At 41.1% G+C, this 25,974-nt stretch overlaps 1 protein-coding gene across 1 annotated transcript in view; it reads right to left on the reverse strand.

Annotated features, from left to right (window-relative positions):
- UBR1 (ubiquitin protein ligase E3 component n-recognin 1) overlaps nucleotides 1-25,974 on the reverse strand; it is a 103,931-nt gene that overhangs the window by 30,367 nt on the left and 47,590 nt on the right. Inside the window, exons 13-26 of the mRNA XM_075193172.1 lie at nucleotides 24,969-25,068; nucleotides 24,089-24,217; nucleotides 23,182-23,362; nucleotides 21,427-21,488; nucleotides 21,031-21,141; nucleotides 13,913-13,978; nucleotides 12,856-12,960; nucleotides 12,170-12,233; nucleotides 11,630-11,754; nucleotides 10,761-10,813; nucleotides 7,092-7,194; nucleotides 4,615-4,663; nucleotides 4,383-4,537; nucleotides 2,973-3,072 (exon numbers count right to left, since the gene is read on the reverse strand). Of these exons, the coding sequence (XP_075049273.1) occupies nucleotides 2,973-3,072; nucleotides 4,383-4,537; nucleotides 4,615-4,663; nucleotides 7,092-7,194; nucleotides 10,761-10,813; nucleotides 11,630-11,754; nucleotides 12,170-12,233; nucleotides 12,856-12,960; nucleotides 13,913-13,978; nucleotides 21,031-21,141; nucleotides 21,427-21,488; nucleotides 23,182-23,362; nucleotides 24,089-24,217; nucleotides 24,969-25,068 (1,403 nt within the window). The remainder of the gene's footprint in view (nucleotides 1-2,972; nucleotides 3,073-4,382; nucleotides 4,538-4,614; nucleotides 4,664-7,091; nucleotides 7,195-10,760; nucleotides 10,814-11,629; nucleotides 11,755-12,169; nucleotides 12,234-12,855; nucleotides 12,961-13,912; nucleotides 13,979-21,030; nucleotides 21,142-21,426; nucleotides 21,489-23,181; nucleotides 23,363-24,088; nucleotides 24,218-24,968; nucleotides 25,069-25,974) is intronic.

Here is a 25,974-nt window from a genome sequence, read left to right on the forward strand (position 1 = left end):
GCAACGCAATCTAACATCGTCTTCTTATAGGATCTAATGGTAAGGAGGTGGGAAAGAACCGAAGCGGGGCCAGACCCACTAGCCTGATCATATAGCCCTTTGTCATAATCCCTTGAATCCATTGATCTGGGGAGAACACCATCGTCTGTTCCCTGAATAACTGCAGACGCCCTCCCACTCCCGCAGCCGCGAGAAGAGGAGGATGAGAGTCAGGATGCATGTTTATCCTGCAGCTTGGGAGCAGCACGCCTTGCTAAGGAAGAGGAAGAAGCCCTTCCTTTTTGTGAATGCCCTCTGGAGCCAAAGGATCTGCCCCTGCTCATCTGACTTATATTGGAAGAGTTGAAAGGGCTGGCGAAAGGAACTAAACTTAAGAACCCGACACTTAGGTACATTTACTGGAAGGAACGTGCTCTTCCCCCCAGTCGCCTGAGAAATTATATTATCCAGCTCAGGGCCAAACAGTACCAATCCCGAATATGGAAGGGCCTCAAAGGAACGCTTTGACTCTGCATCGGCTTCCCAGGATCTAAGCCAGAGGGTTCGACTTGCTGCCACCGCTGAGCCAGAGGCAGCGGAAGACATTGAGGCTACATTTCGAGCCGCCTTATATAAAATAGCCTGATGCCTCTTTAAGGTGCAGCGCTAGGGTTTGAAGGTCGGAATCCTGAAGTGCTGCTGCGAGCTGGTCAGCCTAGGACTCCATGGCCCTGGCACCCCATGCCGAGGATAACATAGGTCTAAAAGAAGCTCTGTAGCTACATAGATGGATTTTAAAAATAATTCCACTTCCTTGTCAGTAGCATCCTGAAGGGAAGCTGAGCAAAGTGGAGTGACTCGCCAGGCGTGATACCGGAGTGTCAACCCTTGGGACTTGTTCCCAACGGTTAACATTCTCCAGCTGTAGAGGGTACAATCCCATAAATCTTTTAGGAACTACTACATTGCGGTCCGGTTGAGACCAACCTGCCTCCGCATTTTCACTTAACTCAGAAGAAGGTAGAAAACAGACTGTGCGTCTTTTCATTTTTCTTTAGAAAGACCTTGATCCGCAGCGGTAGGCTCATCTATGTCCAAGATCCTTCTAACTACTAAGACCACATCCTCAAATGCCTTGATTTGTGTGAATATCCTCAACATCAGTCACCTGGTGACCGTTTGTTTCGTAAGGAATTTTTCCATCCTCTTCAGATGAAATTTCTGAATCTGATACTGAAAGAAGAGGATGATTGGTTCTCTTACGTTTGGTTCTAGACTGAGAAGATCTCGGAGAGTCTAGAAACGTCTTCAGTCTATCAATTCGGGGGCCCTCTGGGAAACAATAGAGGATGAAGGGCCAGCGGTTCCTAGGTCTGTCCCGTCATTAACCTGTTGTTGAAAGTACCACTGAACTGTAGCCCCCCGTCGAGGTAGAAGGAGAGCTCGCAGACAGCATTGTAGTCTATGTCTGACGGGTGAGAAGCTGCACCAGAGTGCCCATCGACTGTGCAGGCGATATTGTCTACCCTGATTTTTCCATTAACAACAAAATACTGCCCTGGGCCTGCGGTCCCTGCCTCACAATTTACGCAGAGCACCCCTGGATCCTGCTGTACATTTGGCAACTTTACCTTGCATTTTGAGCAAACAAAGTATTTTGCTTTTGGTGCTTTCCCTTTATCAGACATTATAAAAGAAATAACAGTCACAGAATAGAATATACAGAGACAGTTAGCAATTATACAACACAGGAAACAAGGTAATGAAAGATACTATCTAATCTCTGACTATCAGTCAAAAGATGTATCTTGGAATATGTTGTATGAAATTGTATTGTGTCCCAGTCAACAGTGAGATGCAACAATTTTCTCTATAATATGCTGCTATCCAACAATGAATATCAAATATCAATACTGTATTAGTAAAAATATATATATAGTTGTACTTAGTCTTCATAGACTAGTACAAGTCTGCAGCAGGAGAGGTGTCTCGGTCAGCAGTGAAGCAGAAGCTGGGAGTGTACTGTGTACTTTTCCTGGGCAGATCTTAGGAGATACCATCGCACCCTCTTCTGTGGGGGGGCTCTCTCTCCCAGCTGCATTCCTCTGATTCAGCAGTCTCTCTCTTAGCCCTAATGTGCGCCACCTCCATAATTATAATAAGTGCACCATCGGGTGTGCGGCCGCCATCTCTTCAAATCGCGGCGCTCTAGACCCGCAGGTAGCGCCGGTCATTAGGCACCACCAAGTGTGACAACGGCTAATGAGCCGCATATCATACTCTCGATATCCACGTTGAGAGTGAGAGCCTATCAGCCCTCACCCCCGTACACCGCCAGCTGCTTCTCAATGTTCCCTTTTTTTTTTTTTACACAGTGCCGATTCTAATCGCATACTAAGCAGGCTGTGATTTATCTATGTAAAAACACGAAAAAGATAGGAAAATAAAATAAACCTTACCACACTATGCCAGCAGTAATGAAGTAAGCCCAACTCCTTGGGCACTTAATCTACACTGAGGAGCTACAGGAGGGTCGTAGAGGGGAGGGGTCTGTCAACAGGTCACAAGTAACAAGTTAACTAGTTAAGTGCTCTCCCTCACTCCCCTCTACAACCCCATGGTAGCAGTGTCCCCCAGAAGGATGAAAGAGAAATACTGTATATCAAAGACTGTGTGTTGCTAAGCTGACCAACATTAATAAATGACTGCAGCAGGTTCCATGTTAGGAGAGAGTAGCCCTGATTAATGTGGGGATACAACACACATACATTAATTGCAAGGCAGAAACATAACTTGAAACAACAGGTGACAAGGCTTTGCTCCCAAGAGCTTACAATGTAAGATGACAAGATTCAAAAGACAGTGGTCCAACCGAAAATAAACATAAAAGGGTGCTGAACGGTCAAGAACTTGGCAGTAAGAATGAACCGACCACAAAGCTGACTTTATTCTTATCACAGAGATAGCGAGAAGTGATTTGTAGAAGATCTTACTTGAGGCCTTGTGATAGAAATCAAATGTAATGTCTTCTTCAGCAGCCTTCTGCAGCTGTTGTTTTTCTTCTATCAAACCAAGGGCTATAATATGCAAAGCCTGTGATGGAACAAACATAAAATACAATTCTGTAACCATCCTGGGAATGGTAGCTTCACATAGACACTTGAAAATTCATTTAACAGCTTTGTGTTGGTTAAAAGGAACAATTGCACCACTTAGTTTACAGCGAAGCATACTAGAAACCATAGGACTGTGTAAGCACCACTGGCAGTATATTTCTTGTTCATGGATTCACCCCTGTTATTCTGCTAGTCCTATGCATAGACCGGTCGTCCAACCTGCTTCATTATTTGTTTATAGCAATTCCATTAATAGCCCAATGAATTGAAACATTTCAGCTTCCCATTAAAGCCTGTCTATTGTAATTTATATCAGTGTGACCTTATACTTCTTCACTGAGTATTTTACCAGCAATTCTGGGGTCAGACTAGTCGTTTTGGTTATTGCTACTCTTCACTAGTCACCTTCTGTGATTGCACCGTACTTTGAGCTTTTGTTCTTTTTGCAGTATTATAATTTAGTTCACTCTGATCAATTTGCAATACTTTTTGCTATTGTGGTGACAGCTTCTACTTACATTGCTATTGCAGGCTATGTAGTGTTGCTTTTAATGATAAAATCACCCATTGTTTGTACAACATCCCCTCATAAACTTCCCCCACCTGAACTGAGTCCCTGGAGCACCAAGTTGAACAGTAAGCAGAGGAGAGAGAGAATTATCTTTGTTGGCTGATTGAACCCATTCTAAGGTCAGGGGGTGTGGCGCGATAACAGCAAGCTATTGGATAGCTTAAGCTCTGACCTATCAGGCAATGTGCTCACTACACACCTCCAATTTAAATTACTTCTGATGCTTTAAACACTGAAAAAATGTCCCATATAAACTCAAATGTTCTAGCTTACCTGGTGTTATTCATACATGCCAACTCTCCCGGAAAGTCCGGGAGACTCCTGAAATTCGGGTCAGTCTCCCGGGCAAGCTGGCATTTCTCCCGCATCCCTCACAGAGAATCGCGTCATTTTACGCGACTCTCGGTGAATCACGCCATTTTGGAGGGCGGGACGAGGCAAATCGCGTCATTTTGGCCCCGCCCCCCGCGACGGAAATTACAGTTTTGCGGGGGCAGGGCCAAAATAACGCGCTTGGCCTCGTCACGCCCCCTCCCGCCCTCCAGTCACGCCTCCTCTCCCGGAAACAAGTTTCCGGGAGTTGGTAAGTATGGTGTTACTACAATGAGTACTTGGTTCAGTGGATATTCCCTTCAATACTAAAATAAGAAATAATACAGAATGTACTGCTCTAGAACAGGGCTCATTCAAAAAAATATAAGACCAGGTCAGTGTACCATCTGTATCATGCCTTCTGTCCACATGACTGGATCCTCCTCTACTGCCCTCTGCAGGATAGTCCGGAGAAGATGAATCATCACATCACTGCACAGGAGGTTGCTTACATTATGGAAAGCTGGACTGAAGCCTGGAGGTGGGGGTGGTGGTAACGCTGTGCAGACAAAAATAAAGTGTCTTACATAATATTTATTATATTCTGTTACACTTTTTTGCTTCATACAAATTTACCTTCAGAACTATTTTCTTTTTTCCGTCTTTTCTTCTGTGTGTGTTCAGCCTGTATGTACAAAAACATTACATTTTTGCTACAAAACCTTAAATATCAGATACCAATGTACTATGACACCATGGAATAAATATATTTGTTCCTATTTCAGAGCTCAGATCAAAATGTGACTATTAATGTGGGATTTTGGTACTTTGTATTAGATCCCTTTTTCTTGTAGGTTATTGGGGAACACAGGATGATTGGTAGAAGCCCTGCCTCCTTGAGATTGCACACCAAGAAATAAGATAAGCAGCTCCTCCTACTGCCCAGAAAGTCACATTATACCACAGAAAACATAATTACAAATACACCCGCCCCCTTCCCCAAAGAAACAGCAACAAATTTGAAGGCAAACTGCCAATCAAAGAAGGAAACATTCAATCAACAGACAAAATATACACCAATCAGCCACAACATTTAAAATTACTGAAAAGTGAAGTGAAGAACATTATCTAGTTACAATGGCACCTGTAGTGGGGGAGATATATTATTAGGCAGCAAGCCAGTTCTCGAAGTTGATGTGTTGAAAGCAGGAAAAATGGGCAAACGTTAGAATTTGAGAGATTTTGACAAAGGCCAAATTGTGATGGCTAGACATCTGGGTCAGAGCACCTCCAAAACGGCAGGTCTTGTGGGATGTTCCAGGTATGCAGTTGTCCCTACATACTAAAAGTGGTCCAAGGGAGGATTACTGGTGAACTTGGCAACATGGACATGGCTCACGGATGTGCGTGGCAAGCAAAGGCTAGCCCGCCTGGTCCAATCCCAGTTAATTCTGGCTATGACTGAAAGCTGTCAGAACACACAGTGCATCGCTCTTGCTGCGTATGGGGCTGCATAGCTGCACACCAGTCAGGGTGCTCATGCCGACCCCTGTCCACCATTGAAAGCACCTACAATGGGCATGTGAGTGCCAGAACTGGATCATGGAAGAAGGTGGCCTGGTCGGATGAATCACGTTTTCTTTTACATCATGTGGCTGGTTGGGTGCGGGCAAGTCATTTACATGGGGAAGAGATGGCACAAGGATCACTATGGGAAGAAGTCAAGCTGGCGGAGGCATTGTGATGCTCTGGGGTAGTGTTCTGCTGGGAAACTTTAGATCCTGGCATTCATTTGGATGTTACTTTGACATGTATCACCTAACTAAACATTGTTGCAGACCAAGTACACCCCTTCTTCATGGCAACAATATTCCCTGATGGTAGTGGCCCCTTTCAGCAGGATAATGCGCACTGCCACTCTGCAAATTGTTTTTCAGAAATGGTTGAGGAACCTGACAAAGAGTTCAAGGTGTTGACTTGGCCTCCAAATTCTGCAGAACTCAATTCAATCGAGAATCTGTGCTATGTGGTGGAAAAACATATCTGAGCGCAGTCCCAGCTGTACTCTCAGCCATGGAGATCTTTTGAGGCTGCCATCCCCCGAACTCAGGCGTTTTCTCAGAAGATCTGCTTGCTGCCAAGGGGGGAGTTTGAATCAGTGCAGTCCACGCCCTTCCTCCCTGTGCAGGGCCACAGCTGTGAAATTCCTTCCGTCTGCACAGCTGGCATACTCCAACTGTTGGGAGCTCTTAGTTCCTGTGCTTCTGATGAAGGGAAGGAGATGGCTTAGAGTGTGCTACAGGTGAGGGAAGTCAGATGACTACTCACCTAGGCGCAAGGACTCAGATTGGAGGAAGGAAGCCCACAGCCTATCCACTGTTTGGGAAGCATCTTTGAGCATAATTAAAATCGCAATCAATAAAAATAAAAACACAGGGCGACAGGGCTAAAACAACTCCCTACTCCAAAGGGCAAAACTGAGGATGGCGCTTGATGGGAGAGGCATAGCATGGGAGAAGCTATGCTCTCAATAGTTTGAGATTTAAAGGGCCCTTGCTCCAAGTCCACCTCCAATACCCCATGCTTGCAGTGTCTCCCAATGGCAGGAAAGAGAAACTAGTTTTCTGAGGTGATGCCTGGTTGTTTGGTTTACACTTTTTCCTCAGTGTCCAACCTCTTGGAGGCAAGGCTTATAGGAATCATTCTGTAGTCTCCAATATTACACATTAGAAAGATCAATCATTCAATTTGCCTCTGAAAAGCAATAATGAAATTGTGGGTGAACATATATGACAAGACAAGACACAAGAGGGAGCAGAGATGAAAAGCCATATTAAAATGTATGATGTTGTTACAGAATGAAAACCAAATATGACAATCCTCAACAATAGCCTGATGGGCTACACATGTGACTAGTGCCAAAGGGAATGGTAGGCTTTATATATCTGATAGGGATGCCTTATGGAAAGGAATTATAACATGCGTATGTAGTACTTAATACGTAGGGAAACAACCATAGAAGATACTACTATTACGTTGGCATTTAAAATGGATATCGTAGCAAATTCATGGTAAGTCAATACTGTTTACCACTCCACATCAGGCCACCTTACCTTACTGCGCTGGGTTTTGGTGTAGTGATAGAAAAATACATTGAATTGGCTGAGGTATTCATCCTTCAGTTCATACACTCCGTGTCCGGATACTCCCGGCTTCCTAAACAGAAAAAAGGACAATGTTGCACAGTATACAACTACTATTTATTATAAGACTATGCAAATGCAAGATTTTAACAAGTTCATTATGTATCTCTGACTCTCAAACTTCTGCTTATGTACCTCTCACAACTCATATTTTAAAGGACATGTTCACCCATACTAAAGATATAACTGTAAACACCTCAGCCACAACTAGCAGAACAATCATAGCCATCTAATCAGCTGCTTATAACATGAGGGGCCTCGCTTTATCCTCCATGTTTATTTTGTGATTTCTGATAACTGCCCCTGCAAAGCAACCAAGCTGTGGTAGATTAAAATAACTATGGGACCTGGGTTTCCAATATACATACTTTGATTGGCAGTATATTTGGTATATACTTTTGCATAAATAATCCATAAATGCAGTTTATGTCACTATAAGACTGATGCTATATTAAAAGAGTGGATTGCAATCTAAATTGAAAGGGATTGTGAAGAGTCTCAGGCATTAAAAAATTTTGACTGGTCAGTTTGTTTTTTTCCCCTCAGGTGTAAGTTTCCCCTCTCCCACCAAAAATCCCTTTCATCCCCCTCACCCTCACTTTTTCCTTGTAAAGAAAAAACCCACCAACAACTATGTTGAAATAGAGCTTATTAGTAGAATGCAATATAGCAATACTTGATTTCTGTTGGACTGATATATAAAGAGTTATGGAAAAAACAGATAGTGGAGAAGACTGAAATAATTTACGTAGGGTCCATTAGCTGCCAAAAAAAGGAGATTACTTGTACTTCCCTATACACTGGAATAACAATATAGAAATATAGAAGCAGTGCTGTGGTATGATATTTTACCAGTTTTGTTTGTATTTGAAACAATAAATTGCACTAAAAAATAAATACTCTACCAATAGTAGTGTTAGTAAACTACCCTTTCTATGTAATAAATTAGATTCATCTATGCTTTTATTACTAAGACCGGGTGGTCTCAGCTTCATATGCAACTAATGAATAGTAGTTTCTTCTTTCAAAACATGTTTTACAAAAGTGTCTGTTATGATTAGAATGATAAATAATATGTAAGTAAATAAATACAAAGCTGCATTACTGTAGAATATAGGTTTTACATAAATATTTTATATGGTTTAAGAGATTTGGTTAGATTTGTATTGAATACACTTATAATATATTAATAAATGATTAACTGCCCAGTAAATGGGTGTGCACTACATTTAATGCAACACTCACCACATAGATACAAGCGCAAAATAAATAGTTATTCATTTAAAACAAAAAACATCACATAAATGAAAATATCAAACTAAGACTATAAATTATAAATCCAATGTCAAATCTACTACTGCAGTATTAAAGTTTATGTCAAAAATATATTGGAAAAACAGCAAGTTTATTCTTGATCTTATTAAGTTTACTTTGAAGCATACCTATTTCATTTTTAACCAAAAGGGCATGGGTACCAGATTCAGCAACCTCTAAATGGGGTTATTTGAGCAGAGATATGTTTGCTACAAAACACATATATGTGCTCGAAGAATCTGGTCATGGAACAGGGGGATGAGGGGGGAGAATAAAAAGCACATAGCTGAATCATGAAATTGTGAATGAGGCACTGAAGAAACAACTTCCTGGGTCTGAATCAGCAATTACTGTGTTTGTTTTTTTTTTTTATTACCAATACGAGACACTTCTGGCATAATTAGAACAAAGCAAATTATAATTAGGACCAAGCTAGGGCCTCTTACTAGCCCTAATATCCTTGTCTCATAAGCTTTTCTTGTAAGCACACTATTTCTGGTGCATATCTTTAAAAAAGAGTTTAAATACCATGTTTCCACACTAGACATTGTACAGAGACTCTCACATTTATGAGACTACCTCCATGTTCACTGCAATCTGGGCCACCTCTGTCTGTGAAGTATGAATATTTCACATCATCACCATTTATTTATATAGCGCCACTAATTCCGCAGCACTGTACAGAGGACTCACTCACATCAGTCCCTGCCCCATTGGAGCTTACAGTCTAATTTCCCTAACACACACACACTAGGGTCAATTTTGATAGCAGCCAGTCTAATTACACACACACACACACACACACACACACACACACACGTCAATTTTGATAGCAGCCAATTAACCTACAAGTATGTTTTTGGAGTGTGGGAAGAAACCGGAGCACCCAGAGGAAACCCACACAAACACAGGGAGAACATACAAACTCCACACAGATAAGGCCATGGTCAGGGATTGAACTCATGACCCCAGTGCTGTGAGGCAGAAGTGCTAACCACTGAGCCACCGTGCTGCCTATGTTGACTTCTATATTGACAGCACAACCCACTGTTTTTTTTTTTTAAACTCTTTATTTATTTAAAGAGGAAACAACAGGAAAAGATACAATCAACAGAATTGACATAAAAATATTAACATTCAAGAAGATGTCTCCTCTATGTTTTATATTTTTATAGTGGTAAAAAGGGGGGAGGATAAAGAAGGGGTGGGGGGTAGGAAGGCACAAATTTTGATAACAGTATAGCTAATAAATAAATGAACAATCAAACATGGAACATTGCTCTCATCTCCAGTTGTGTTTTTGCATGTATGTACTCAGGTCCCAGAGCCTGCAAGGAGAGCTGCAACTGGCCATAGTTTGACATAATACATTTACGAATATCTACAGGTGATTTTGAGCGCCCATTGTTCACTTATTTCTTATTGCTAGAAGAAGCTTAGCCACACACTTGTATATACTACCGAAAAGAAAAGTAGCATACAAACCCTTCTCACCAGTGGCGCACCATATCCAGCCCGGGGGGTCCGGAGGCGGCCCAAGAACTATATTCCATCTGCAGGAGAAGGAGCCGTATTGGATAGGCAGCTACGGCTTTCTAGTAAATACCACGGGGCCCACACCCTATCGAATCTATGTGGTTTATCATGAAGGTAGCACGTTATACTCTCCATGCTTGCGACGTGTCTTATGTAGGACCGTAGCTCCTGCATAGAGGGAGCCCTAGGGTCTTTCCAGTGCTTTGCTATTAGGGATTTGGCAGCTGCCAAGATATGTGATATAAGCTTATTTGAAGGCCCACTCTCATCAGGTATGGGGCGAGAGAGAAGGAATGACCAGGGGTCCTTACTTATCTGTTGTTCTGACCACAACCCACTGTTTTAAGCTCCAAACTATGTAATATTCTCCAAACGGTAGGGGAAACAGCAGATTTGTAATATTAGCTACCCTGTGAGACAGCACAGCTTTGTTGTGCTCTCTGCATTTTATACAACTGTATCTAGTAAGCAGCTTTGTGACATATTCCAGGGAAACAAAAATATAAGTATAAATACATGGCTGAAAACCGCAGACAGAAGCAGGGGAAATACAGCTTTGTATTTAATAAGAGATTATGTACAAACAAATGAAAATAAATACATAACAAATCATATACTTATACTCTATGATATTTTACACATCAATGTCTGGTTTCAATGTCTGGAGCAGATAGGGGCATGTTTAACACATTCCCATATATTTTGCAATCAATGTATTAAATCACTTACTTAAAAGTGGCCACTTTATTGATCAATGTATCCAAGCATATGTCTGTGTTTTCCTGCAAACACAGCGAGAAATCAATACAATGGTATATAGCACAGGTTTTGCATTGTAACTGTAAAATATGGCATTTTATTGGAAGACACAGACAAACATTTTATTGTTTTTGTAATTATATGTATGTTATTTTATCATTTTAGTTTATCCATCCCTTGATTCCACCTTAGAACAGCGCAATCACCATATTCTTTTAACAAATACCTAAACTCAATAGAGCAATTGAGCGCTATCACTATATAATTTCCTCATTTGTAATAGGGAAGGGACATCCCCTTGTAGTGAAGCTGCTCTTGCCCTATAAAAGAGTAGAGCGCAACATGTTTCTTTTTAACTGAAATAAAAAAAAGTTGCATTAATATATAAGTAATGGTTTCAGGACCTTAATGAATGGCCGTGAAGGCACTCTGTGGCACAAGGTGTGCAGGATAATCCGTGATGTTCGGGTATCATAGTACCCGCAAATGAGAACAGCTTGACATCGCTGTGATGTGGCTCTTCACAGGTAATTTAATTCCCCCCATTGTTTCCAACTGATGTCCCTGGTTTGTAGTGAATTAATATGGAACACTGTTATGAATATTGGTGTAACCCATAAACCGAATGCAGTATGAATAGGAAACTTGTGAAATCAATGTATTAAAACATTTGTAAATAATTTGAAATATCACATTATTCTTATACTAGTGAATAAAACTACATTGTACATTTCACAGAAAATTAATACTATATTATAAGGATTTGTGGTTTTTCAACAATTTCTCAACTATAACCATTACATGTACTATGTGAGATATGAAACAGGAAGAACACTTACAGTTTCTGGTAAAGCCTTGGCAATAACACTGTGAGCCATGGGTTCAATACAGAGTAGATGGATTATCTCTCTCATCATGCATTCCTCTTTGGTTACATTACTGACCCCTGGCATGTACCGCTCCCCTGTAATAGGAAAACTTGATAAATAGTGATGTTGTGGTCTGGCAATCTACTTACTATCATACAATCAGTAAAACCCCTTACTCTTTGTCTCTCCTAAGGGCAGAACATATCCCCTTTCGGGCAAAGCAAGGAGCTGCCTAAATTTGGTCGATAATTACTGGACATTAAGTTAGCACTCACCCCGGCTAAAATCTACAACTTAGATATGTGGTGAACTATTTCCAAGGTCTTAGAATTGCTTTGAACAGGATAAAGAGCAATGTGTTCTTTTGCTTTACATGAACCATATAAGATATTAAGGCATCCATGTTTCAGTCAATACACTCTCTGGCATCCTTCTCCAATCTCTAAGGGTTTACAGGTGGAAAATCTTACTCAAATAATGCGAAAATACTCTAGAAACATATTTTCTTACCAATTATGCAAATAAGGACATGCAGCATTTCCTCAATTAGAATATTCCACTGCCTTGTTAGATCCTAAAATTATAGAAAATATAACAAGAGATAGCAATTAAAATACAAATGTTTTCAACAGAAAGCAATATGGCACTAGAAGCACTATCATAAAAAGAAGCTTGTATATTAGCAAGATATTAAAATAAAATTATAACTAGGCCCGATTTTTGATCATCTGGTATACTTGACGCTACACTATAATACAGTTTCACCTTATACAAATGATAGATGAGAGCACAGTATTCTCATACAATGTACAAGAAAATATTAACAATTTCTATTTAAGCTAGGTGTTGGACTTTAAAGTTTAAAGTCCACATATAGTGCGTCTTTCAACTCCACACAGTGGAGCAGTCAGTTTTGTATATTGAACCAATATTCATTAGAATATGGCTTATCATTTCATTTGCAATTAGTGACATCACTGAAAAGTAGTGACATCACCGAGGCAATCGTTCTTAGTGAATACATAGGCTGCATTCTTATAAATACTATCAAGATGGCTGCCTCCACTGTGTGTAGCCTATGAATGCACATTAATATATCTTCTAGAAATGTAATAACCCATGAAAGGTGAGTTCAAAGAGTTATGTCATTAATGTCAAACCACTAGACAAAATAGTGAGAAAAATGTAACCCCTACCATGTCTTTGGAGGGCATTGACACTTTTAGGAAAGCTGTTTGAAGCTCAAACCTGTCCAGCACCATTAGCAGGAATTTGTTTGGATCCATGTATGAAGCACCAATCTAAAGAGAGCAAATAAAAGGATTTCTATTACCTGAGGGATTATTCTCATTATCAAATTCTGTCTAATTATTCTGCGTTAATAAGTAGGTTTTCACATACACTTGAATTGTCATTGCTTCTGTATGTGACAGCACAGTTTTACTATAGAAAAGTATAGTAGTATAATATTTACTAAAGTACTATAGCGTGATAAGAACATAAAAATGAGACAAGAACCATAACATGTCAAATGGCTGCTAACCAGAGAGTATTCTGTAATGCTCAGTTATGGGACATCATGTTCTGCACTGGATAGTGTGATTAATGAGTATAGAAGACAAAAATAAAAATAATAATAATAATAATAATAATAATAATAATAATAATATAATTTCTCTCTAAAGGGAGGGGCGGAGGGAGTATATCTATTTTTGGGGGATGGTGGGTGGTATGTCCCTGAAATAGGAGGAGAGAAAGAGGTGTAAATGGGAGGACCAATCAAAAGTCACAATCGCAGACATGGATTGTCCTCCTACTCACACACCCTGTTAAGCAGCCACTTTAAAGTGGTGGCCAAAAATGTTCACTATTTTAGATTGTAATTGCAGCCTGATAACTTGTATTTAGGATGCTATGTATCGTATATATTACATTATCGTTTACTTATAAGAAATAATTGTGATAGGGGCCATGTATTTAACCAAGTATGGGCCCCCTGGCTCTTTGCAGAAAGCAGATCCAGACTCTCCTCTTTCTCTGCCCCTTGAGTTTCCTCCCAGACCCATGTGTGGTGACAAGAAAGAAAAGAAATAATTGTAAACGTTACCAAAATTTTTCTTACATGTACTAGGAATCCAATTATTCTCAGGTGTCACGTGATTTTGAAACTGTACAGTATGGTGGAACATATTTACAAAACACAGAATGCCATAAGGATTAGTAACATGGATCAAAGTAAAGTAGTAGAAATACCTGCAGCATCACAATGTCCTTATCATACATCTCCTCCCTGCACTTGACATCTTGGTAGTAGAAAACCTAAATGAAAACAGTTTAAAAATCAAGAGCCCTTTAATAAGGTACACCTTTTAAAGGGTGTGGATATATAAAAAATGGACAACTGCAAAATTGGCTTAAATGGATACCAAGTGCAGATTAAAAAAGTTGTGACATAAATATTCAGGTAAAAAAATTAAATCTAATATGAGAATGACATCAAATTAACAATGTGTGATGTAAAAACTTGCATGGTTTAAAGTACGACTTGTTGCTGCATAAACTTACAAAAGCAATAATTTATTTAAAAAACAAATAAAAAAACAGATTGAGTAAAATAACCAACAGAAAGGACACGTCACATAACTGTAATAAAGGAATCTGTTTTCAGTGTATTTTTTTTTAGGAATTGCAGCATTTTCGTTTCAGTCTTTATAGTCATTGGCAGAGCCTTCTTAATGAATACCCCTCAATATCTTCAAATTTCATTCAAGCTTTCTTGGTGTTTATTAAAATTATTATTATATTAGAAATACTGATCATTGGGTAATTGTCTGTGATCTTGTAATATCAAAAAGGTGAATGTGTCACACTATATCAGTGTTATTAGAAGTGTCCATAACTGCTATAAACTCTAAGTTACCTTTTGGATATTGGTAAATAATCGATACAATGTTACAATCATAGAATATTTTGCTTATTTACTGTAAATAAAAAGTGAGTGTCTGAGCACGTACTGGATCCATTGGTATCTTTGAAATGAAGTAATCAAATGTTCCGCAAACGCCGAGAGGTGGTCCATGAAAAGGACAGCCATGACTGAGCTGTCAACATGAGATCATTCCCAAACATCTCAAAACACACATACTGCACTCCTATTGGATATGGAAGGGGGGGGGGGGGCAGCATATTCAGGACAATTTGGATGACTTGGCAGATTTGGAGTCAGCTCTCTTGGGGTAGCTTGTTCTGCACTTGCCTGAGAGATCTTGGAGCTACGCTGTGAGACAGATTACAAAAAGTGGTCTTGTCCTTAGTTGAGAAATCACCTCCTCCAACTGAAGGTAACACACAGATTATCCTGTAAATTGTGACAGGTAAATAAAGGATTTCTTCAAATATGGGCCAAGTGCCTGCCACACTTATTCTGATTCTTAAGGAGGGGCCAAGTGCTTGGCCAAATCTAGGTTCATCTGTGTGGATGAAAGACAGACATGGATGCTAGCAAGGGGAGGGAGAGAGGGCTGGAGAGGGGCTGGGACGTCGGGGTTTCCCGAACCTCTCCTGAGGGTGTTTTGAGTAAAGTGGTACATATAGAGGAATATTCAACTAGCAGGGGTTACAAAGATTTATTGAGGGGATGTCTGAAAACATTCCGTCCATAGGATGAGGTTTAATTCTGCTTAGGAGGATACAGCTGCATAGAAAGGCACAGTCTGAACGAAGAGTGTATATGCAGGCCAAACTGAGATGCTAATAGGACACATAAAGATAATAGTGTGGGGTAAAACTTTTAGGGACACAAAGAGAGTACACCCGGAGGGAGGAAAAACATAAAATTGATGGCCAGTGAAACCAACAGTCTGAGGTCATTGCTCCCACAGAGCAAAAGACCTGTAGTCACTGCTGTGGATGCAGAACTGGAAACAAATGTTCAAATATTTGTAATAAGCAAGAGGAAAGAGAAGGAACCTTCTGGAGTTCATGCCAAAGGAAGTCCTGAACAGTGATGTCACTTCTTAGGGGGATTATGACACACAGTGGGTTCCCCTATTGGAAATGACATTGAACCAATGCTGTCCCCAGTGGATGGGGTTGTTCCAGACATCATAGATTGGTCTTCGTAATCACCGCTTGCCCATCTAAAGTCTTCTAATTCCACTAATGGATGTGCTACATGGAGGGCACCAGAGAGGGAAGATGGACCGAAAAACACTGCTAACCTGGTGGCTATAACAGATGAGCAAGGAACCACATAGGTACAGGAAATCCTCTGATGCAGAATCTGTGCCCCTGTAATTTCTCTAATCCCTAGAATCCTGCTTCATCACACTCTGCAGAGAGTCTAGTCAACAAAATATGATTTTTATACTTACGTAAAGTCCGTTGTTCTTAGTCCATTGGGGGACACTGGGGTCATTGGGATATTAAGTACAGGGACAGGGTAAACTAGTACTTTAAAACTTCAGTTAACTAGCCCTAGCTCCTCCCTTTTTATACCCCACTTCCTGTTTTCTCAGTTTATGTTTAACCAAGCCCACAGAAAGAGGAGACAGAGATAAAAAAAAACAGGAAAAGAGAAAAAACAACATTCTCTTAAAAACAAGACATGTCAAACAGTAGGAAAAACCAGATTGTTAAGGGTGGGCTCCCAGTGTCCCCAAATGGACTAAGAGAAACGGATTTTACTTAAGTATAAAAATCCTATTTTGTCTGTCTTCCTTTGGGGGACACCGGGGACTTCCCAAGCCGCATCACGGAAGGGAACAATCACAAAAAAAGTCACAAAGCAACTTTCTTCCAAAACTTGCATCCTTGGATGCAAATACATTAAACGGGGTAAACCGAGTGAATGTGTGCACAGAAGACCACGTGGCCGCCCGACACAACTGCTTACTTGAGGCACTATGACGTGCCACTAAGGATACACTCTCAGACCTTGTAGAGTGCATCTAAAGATTAGCAGGAACAGGCTGCCCAGCCAGACTATAAAACTGACGGATTACAGCCGTAATTCACTGCGCAACTGTCACCTTGGAAGCTGGCCAGCCTCTCTTATGTGCATCAAAGAGAATCAAAAGTTCTGCAGTCTTGTGCACATCCTGAGTCCTACGCACATAAATGTTCGGGCCACATTCAGAGAACGAATAGAAACTTCGTGCTCCAGAGACCTAGACATAGTCAGGGCAGGAATGACGATGTCCTGATTTAAGTGAAATCTAGACACCACTTTAGGGAGTAATGAAGGCTTGGTCTGAAGAACTGCCCTATCCTCATGAGAAACAAGAAGAGGAGACTTTCAAGATAAAGCTGCAAGTTCTGAAACTCTTCTTGTCGTAGAGATGGCCAAAAGGAAGACAGTCTTGCAGATCCGAAATTTGAAATCTACCGTATCCAAGGGTTCAAAAGCCAGATGCTATAAAGCAATCAAAACCAAATTTAAATCACATGGTGCTACCGGAGGAACATATGGAGATTGCACATGGAGCACCCCCTGGATGAAAGTTTGACCATCAAGCATCACTACAAGTCTTTTTGAAAGAAGACAGAAATAGCAGACACTTGACCATTAAGAGAACTAAGGCGCAAACCCATGTCCAGCCCGTCCTGGAAAATCGAAAAGAAGAGGTAGGATACCCATTCTTTTCACACAAGGCAATATATGTCCGCCAGACTCGATGAAACATTTTGGCTAAACCCAGTTTACGAGCCAGAAACATGGTTTGCGCTACATGCACTGAGAAACTCTTAGCTCGCAGGATCATAGCTTCAACAGCCACACCGTTGTCTACTGAGACAAACAGATTATCTCTTGCAAGGGAGCAGAAGAGGTGGACCTTGTGGTTCAATCGAGACGCCATCATGTCGACATTTGGCTGACCCCACCTGTCCACCAGCTGGCAAAAAACCTCCAGATGGAGGGACTACTCGCCCGGATGCAAAATCGGTCTGCTTAGGAAAAGTCCCAAAAAGATCAAATGCTGGGATGGGGTCAACTTGGACTTTTTGAAGTTGGGAATCCAAACGTGGGATTCTAGAGTCTGGATCACTACTTGGATATGAGACAGAAGTACCTCCGGAGACTCTGCTTTCGAAAGAAAATCATCCAGGTAAGTGATGATTGTAATCCCCTTGGGTCTCAACAGAGCAGCCATGACTGCCATGATCTTGGTGAAAACCCGCAGGGCTGTGGCCAGACCAAAAGTAAGAGTCTGAAATTGGAAGTGCTCTAATCGAACCGCAAACCTGAGGAGGGACTGATGACCCATCCAGATGGGAACATGAAGATAGGCATACTTGTTGTCCAAAACCACCATGAACTCCCCCTGTTCCATGCCGTGAGTCACCGACTGCAAAGAATCCATCTTGAACCTGAGCAAGCTGACCTGTGTGTGCAAAGATTTCAAATTCAGAATGGGTCTGAATGAGCCGTCTGGATTTTGCACCAGAAAAAGGTTGAAACTTTTTTGTGAATCCCGCACTGGAAGGGATCAGGGATTGTATCGCCTCTCGTAGAGCCAGTCGCTTTTGTGGACATGCGGAAAGCCCTGTGGTAAAGAATCGCCAGGGAGGATGACCGAGGAGATCGATTTCGTATCCCCAGTTCATAACTCCCTGAACCCAGGAGTCCCTGGTAGACTGAAACCACCGATCCCTGAATAAGAGAAAACGGACGATTGTAGAAGGGCAAAATGATGTCATGTGGACTGCTTGTCTGCAGACAGCTGTCACACGCCGAGCAGACCAGGCCTGACACCCACACTGCAGACCACCCCTCGGGGCAGGCAACTGACCTCTGTCGGATAGGCTCAGGAATATTGGCCGCGAGACCTACCTGAAGACAGAAAGGACCAGAACCTGGACATTCTTTGTTTGGGGGCATTGTCAGGAAGAAAATGCTCTTTCCTCCATTGCTTGACTGATAATACAGTCAAGCTGAGGCCCAAACAAAACACCACCGGAAAGGGGAATAGTCTCAAGAGTCTTTTTAGATTCAACATCAGCCTCCCAGGACTTAAGCCAGAGAATCTGATGAGCCAAAACCGCAGAGAAGATATCAGTGCCCCTATAAGTGCCATATCCATGGCACCTAACCCTAAAAAATCCGTAGCCCTCTGAATTTGCTCCACCAATGGAAGTAGTTTAGAAAAACGGTCTCCCTGCCAACAAACCTTTGAACAGCTGTTCTGACCAGCATTCTACAGCTTTATTGACCCAGCCAACGCCAAACTGGGTTGCAGAGAGGCACCCGCCGACATAAAAAAACAGACTTAAGAACGGCCTCAACCTTGCGGCCTGTACCATCCTTAAGAGTGGCTGTGTTAGGAAGAGGGATGGTAGTAACTTTGGTCAACCCTGCAACTGAAGCATCCACATATGGAGGCACCTCCCATTTCACAAGAACCTCAGGAAGAAAGAGATAACACAACTGGAGGCCACGAGACACCTGGAACTTCTGATCTGGTTGCTGAGCCAACAAATCTTCCAATTGGGAAGAAGTGGGAAAAGATAAAGATTGCTTTGCCCAATGCCCAAGAGAGAAGTCTCTGCAGTGACAGGGACTGCCGCCTCAGGAATCTCAAGTACCTGACACACAGCCCGTATTAATGCTGTCGAAGTCAGCAAATTGGATAAAGTCATTTCAATTAATATCGAGCAAACTTGGTTGTCTTTGTCTTAAAAGATGCGTATTGCAAGCTACGGCGTGGAAGGGCGTACGCAGCCGCAACGCGTGGCAACAGCAGTTTTTACACAATTACACACATTCGCACAGATACGCATCTTTGTAAATAGTACACATTAATTACAGTCGCAACACAGTTATTTATCTCAAAATTTATTAGTGTTTATGTGTAATATTATAAGTTATATGCATATTAGTAATACATATGGTACAGGTTAAAGGAAATGTGTCATGTCTGGTATCATATTAATCCCCTTTACATCAGCAGCTGTCCGGTTCATTCGGCGAAGAGATCGCACATTGCATACTCTAGTTATTGATTTTAGGGAATAAATCTTTAATATGATGCTGACTATAAAATGTTAATTGACTAGTTGGAACTGGAGTCTTGGCGGGAAGATCGGAGCACATCCCCTGGAGAGATGACCCCCACAAATCGAGATTCGACAATCGAAATTGAATAGCGACTAAACGTGCATAACAATGCCTTCACTCTCTGACAATCAGGATGATCCTCCTCCACCACAGGAGTGTCCATGTCAGAATCCATCGAAAATTCGCCCTCTTCTCGGGAGAAAAAGTCAGAATCTGACTCATTTCCCTGCAAGGGTGCCGCCATCCACTTGCACATACGCAAGGAGGAAGGTGTAGCAGAGTAGGAGACCGAAACTAAACCTTGTACTGAGAACACAAGCCCGTGTACCCAGGATCGCCAGAGTCCATTGCCACAGGTCCAGCTGGACCCTGAGTTAGCGAATCCACCACATTCACCAAATAGGAAGGGGGATTTGAATTATGCAAGTTCAGCCACAGGATTGGAAAGACACAAAGTCCAGGCAGGCTCCGCCCAGTCAGAACCAGAACCTGCTGATGCATGCGGCATACCAGCTTGAGACTGACAGACAGCGCACAAGGCGTGTCTGTCCGGACGGTAAGATAATATTACAGACGGGACAGGTGAACTTTATCATTGAACCAGCATGAACTTTCCCCCATCTGACATGTTAACAGGTGGGACAAAATACACAGATAAAACAGTCAAACAAACAGTCAAAAACACAGTACATAAGACAAACAGCACACAAATCAACTGCAAAAAGTGAGCCTGCAATACAGCCTAGCAGCCCCACAGTCTAAAGGAAAAATCCTGGGAAAACAAATAGATAAAACAGAAAAGGGCTGCAGCACAGCCCAAGCACAGCCCATTCTCCGAGCACTTAAACCAAACTGAGGAAAACAGGAAGTGAAGTTTGAGAGGGAGGAGCTAGGGCTAGTAAACAGAAGTTTTAACATGACAGCTCGCCCTGTCCCTACTCTATACCCAAATGTTCCCAGTGTCTCCCTAAGGAAGACAGAAAAATACGGGAAACGTGGTTACAATTATTTTATCTAAAAGTGTAATAACCAGTTATTGAGACAAAGGGGCAACTATTTAACAGGCATGGCACTGGGACTTGCATAACGTTCGTAAATAAATTAAATATATATATCAAATATTCTTTTATTTGTTATTTTTTTCTCATTCAGGATCTTTCTTAATTAATGTTAGGGTTTGGTTGAAGGACTGGAAAATATACAAAAATGCAAAAACTTAGTCAAAAGAAAACTATATTGTTCACAGTAGTGTATAAACATACTGATAATTTATTATGGATACTAGAGAAGTTCTTCCATTATTGTTAATCAGTACCTGGCTAATGATGGTGAGGCCATTTCTCCTCCACATCTCAGCAGCCACCTGCCCAACAAGCACCAGACATCTCAAAGGACTTTCAACGAGAAGTTCCACCTGGAAGTCTTTCTGAACAGTGAGTAGAGAGAAAAGTTAATGAGTAAGAATTAGATGAACCACAGTTGCATATTAATGGCTATTATCTTTATCAAAAAATGATGTTCTGAACCTCTCTAAACAGACTGAGAATATTCTGTATAAGAATACATAAGTATTATATATTGAAACATCAGCTACAAATACAGGGTTAGAGGCTGTTTTTAGAAACAATATAAACTATTGTAAATAAACTCAAATATGAAGGGCTGCAGTTTCAGACCATAATATGGTTGCAATTCATTGTAGACTACTCACAGGTGAAATTAGTTCAGGCAGTCTTGTAATGAGTCCTGTTCTACTCATTTGTGAATGTAGACCTAAAATAAAACACAAGGCAACCAAGGGCAGTGTTTAAGCAATTATACAATAATGCAACTTCCTAATAAAGAGGCCTTTATCCAGCACCCCTCTGGTTAAATGTTGCTCTCCAATGTTTAATGGGCAGAGGATTGGAAGAGCAGAAGAAGGCATCATGTATGGTAATTCAATTGTGTGCCGCCCCCTCTCTGCAAGCTTCTTCACTCTCCCAGCATAGGTGTAAAATGATGCTCAGTGCCGGTTAGTCCAACTGCCCTAAACCAGTGTTTTTAACATCTTAGTTGCTTCATATTTTTTTTTTAAAAGATGGTCATTTTATACTTCTCTTCTATATAAAATATATCTAAGTGAACAGCAGTTTATATGTTCACTATACAGTACATGGAGTCACCAAAAACAGGGGTCATTTACAAACCGCGAAAGAGGAAAACATGCCGCATACGCTATCATGCCAGATGAAATAGTAGTGGGGTGGGGTGGGGCATATAAAAGCTTGCAACAACGAATGGAAGAGTTTGACAGACCAGAAGAGTTCCTTAATGAATATGGATTAGATGCACGAGTGCACCAACAATAAGATAAAGTGGAGGAGAAAACATTTACAGTAACGTTTCTGCCTTGGTGGGAAAGCGAATAACGATGTTTCCAGCACCTATAATATGCCAGAGACTGTTTTTCATTCCTACGCATGTATTGGGACACATCTTATACCTTCCAGGTGCACTTCTGCAGGAAATCTTTTCTAGATGCACTTTCCCCAATGTAATTAAAAACCTTCAAACAAGCAAAAGTAAAACATGTAATAAAGACTATCCCAAGGAGCGGCCCTATTAGTAGGCTAGATTTTACAGATTTTGAAGAGATGTTTTACTCTTTCCATCATGCGCATTTTCAGGTGGATCCACAAAGTAAGATGCGGATTGATTGTTCAGGGACAGTTCCAAGGACTTTAAAGTGGGGATGCATTTTAAAATGTGCTAGACAGACAGGTAGGTGTGTTGTTTCACACATCACAATGTAAATTCTTCATACACTCAACCCGGTATAAATGCTATTTTCCCACACACATCTATTCAACAATTTCACTGTGTGCTCCTACCCATTGCCATCACAATTCTTTACATCTACTGCCAATCTCGCAGCCTCTACGAATGCTCCACAGCTCCTTGTGACAGCTTCCACTCACTTGCGCTTTTCACATACTCATTCTTACACAATAGCACATACGAGAAATCCAGGACTTGAATCGGCCGCATCTGCGTCGGAACGCCCTTACTGTACACTGCCTATGTTAGTCCACCCCTTCCCTCCTCTATTCCACTCCTCAAGTCATAGGCTGTTGTAGGTGTCATTTGCATTCGGATATGTATTGTATGCAATTGAGTTTATTGGTGTAAAGTCCATTTCTGAGCATGCGCAGAGCTACTTCAAGCAAAATATGCTACACAAATGGACATTCATCTGAACATGAAACAAGCCCAGTGTTTACATCCACCTGACAGGCAGTGAAAAGGCTGAATTCCTGACACACCAGGGCTGATACTCTCAATGAACACTGTGATAGGAGCTGGATGCTTACACTGTCTGGTAATTGCAGACACAGCATCATGTAAGCACTAGTTTAAATGGAGCAGAGATACATGGATGCAGAAAGGTCCCAAAGAAGAACAAACATTACTGTAGAGTGCCCACCTGCCAGCATCCGGGAGAGGGGCAGGTGTATGCTGATTGGATCCCTGGAGACCCTAAATGGATAGCTTTCATAGGAATGACCGCACATCTCTATAAGAGTCTTCTGTTGAGAGCTAACAGGTTTAATGCACTGAAGGACACTATGATGACAGTCCTTGTAGGTCCTGAGCAGTACATCTTCCTTTGTTGTGGAGAGAAGAAATAAAGGTTATTTAGCGATTATAGAACCAGAGTGAAAAGCATAAAATAAATAAATGAATGCAAAATGGAAGGTAGCTGCAGGGAGTTTGACTATTGCTACGTTCAATATTTATTGCATTTAGTTTACTATTACTACCTTCAACCTTAATTACAACTGACTATCAGTGAGGAAAAAAATGTGTGAGCAAGGACAAATATAATACAATTTAGCAAAAGTGACATGGCCATTCATGACGGTAAGAGTATAATGACCGCAAAGTTAACAAATGCAGTGCTATATTGGATAATAGTAGTAATGCAGAAGTAACCAATGTTGACTGAAGTTCCCATGATAACATGGCTGTCACTCTACCCTCTCAGTGTAGCCCTTTCTGGCTTCCACAATCGTTCTTCTTTCTCTTGAGGTCTTTAATTATCTTTTTTCTCTCATTCTCAGCAATGTTATACCTGAGGAGAGATTTATTTATCATATTGGCCACGTAGGCAAACGCCTCGGGAACACTGTTCAGGGGAAGCATCAAAGTAGCTTGTGTATTTATTTTTGGGAAATTAAAATAAGCATGTGGGGAATACAAGTACTAGTTTAAGGAATATTCCCTTACAGTACCCAAGGCACCTGTTTTTCTCATATAGTGATACAGTCTACCATTGACTGAATAAGCAGAGAGAAATAAAGCGGAGTTCTGAAATCAGGAAACATTCTTACGTTGCTGGCGCACCACTCCTGAACCAACAGCAAGACGTTCTTCAGCTGCATCTGCATGGCTATTGCAGCCTCCCAGTCAGAATCCATCTCAACGTGTTGTCCTATCATTCTACTTATTGCCTCCATGCCCTGAACAACAACATGGTAACATTAAAGGATTCGCTTCAACATCCCTCCAAATCCCTCATCTAACTTGCTGGATTGTGCAATTACATGTGCTGTCTGCAGCCTATTAGGAATGAATGCAGGATACTTTATGTAACACACTTAGAAGAAATGCATGTAGACAGAAAACATGGTGTATACAGTACAATAATACATTTTTATATGCATTTGCTACCAACAATGAAGAGAGAATATATATAATTTCTATACTAAAATCAAATTAGGTTATGTTAAAAATGCTTATTTCAGATATATCATATATACTTAAAATTAATCAAATCCAGAGTAAAGAAATGCCAAAATGTGTAAATATGAAGCAAGCATTCTGGTCATAGCTTCTAATAGGGTATTTTTGGCTGTTAATGAATGCACCCAAAAAGACACCAATACCGATCAAAAAGAGAACAGGCTCCTTCAGGTACTTCATTAATTTAAGGACGGCTAGATCCAAATTAACGAACACCAAACATTGAACCATGTTTGATGTCCTGGTCTGACTGCAACTCAGTATCCGAGCAGCCTAAGATCCAACTATTCTTCAGATTTAGTTAGTTTAGTGTGTCCTAACTGGAAATAACCTTGGGTGCTGGACATTGAGATCTACAGGCTAGGTCTTCTCATTACAGGAAACAATGTATTTGAATTTATTTGTGCCAATTAATTATTAAGAAACTTAATTTTCTTGGTATTCAGAAAATGTGGTTGATGAAATTACCTGCATACATGATAAAACACGCAGTAGAAACTGAAATCCCTCTACAAACTTGACTTGTAGTTTCTCTGACCATGATGTAGGTTTACTTATGAGGATATATCTAGGAGAAAAAGGGGCAAAAAAAAAAAAAAAAAAGAGTGAGGACCATAACAAATAAACTACGTAGGCAATACTAAAGCTACATATCCATGTTAAATATGACTAAAAATGCAGGCCAACCCCCTTTTTTCATCACCCTACACAAGTTTCCTCTTTTAGTGCTCTTGTTGTATTAAATACCAAAATGTGCTAAGAACAATTAGCATAAAAAACAGGGGCATGTGGACGGTACATAGTGATGGGCGCACTATAGATCAGTTCTGCGCCCAACCATCCACATAATCATCATCCCACAAATATAAAACTGCTACAAATATGTGAAGGCAGTGGGAAATTACATGGCAGTGCGCAGATGTGTCATCACATGAAGGCTCAGGCAACATAGTTGTTTAGAAGATATACTGGAATACCACCTCAATTGTGGAGATGCACCCAGTGGGGAAGAATCAACTACCGGCGATGTGACGCGTGGACATCACTGCGATGTCTGGCTGTGCACGTTGCTGGCAGTTACAGTAGAAATCTCTGCTCACTTTTCTGCGCACCTCTATGAACGGAGACCCCTGCATAACATTGGCGCTAGGTGTCTACACGGACGTTCCAGAGACACTTTCCGTTGAAGTGAATCTCCCCCAGTTAGTTCTTACTTACTCCCCCAGTAAGTAAGGTCATTGCTGTTGCGATCTCTTTTCCTTCTTTGGTGATTTCTACTGCCTCCTTGTTGGCAACAGCTGCCGAACATGGAAACAAGTGTCTGAATCTCTCAGACCCCTGCATAACATTGGCGCTAGGTGTCTACACGGACGTTCCAGAGACACTTTCCGTTGAAGTGAATCTCCCCCAGTTAGTTCTTACTTACTCCCCCAGTAAGTAAGGTTATTGCTGTTGCTATGTCTTTTCCTTCTTT

Source organism: Mixophyes fleayi, chromosome 12 (assembly GCF_038048845.1).
Source record: "Mixophyes fleayi isolate aMixFle1 chromosome 12, aMixFle1.hap1, whole genome shotgun sequence".
Lineage (NCBI taxonomy): Eukaryota > Metazoa > Chordata > Amphibia > Anura > Limnodynastidae > Mixophyes > Mixophyes fleayi.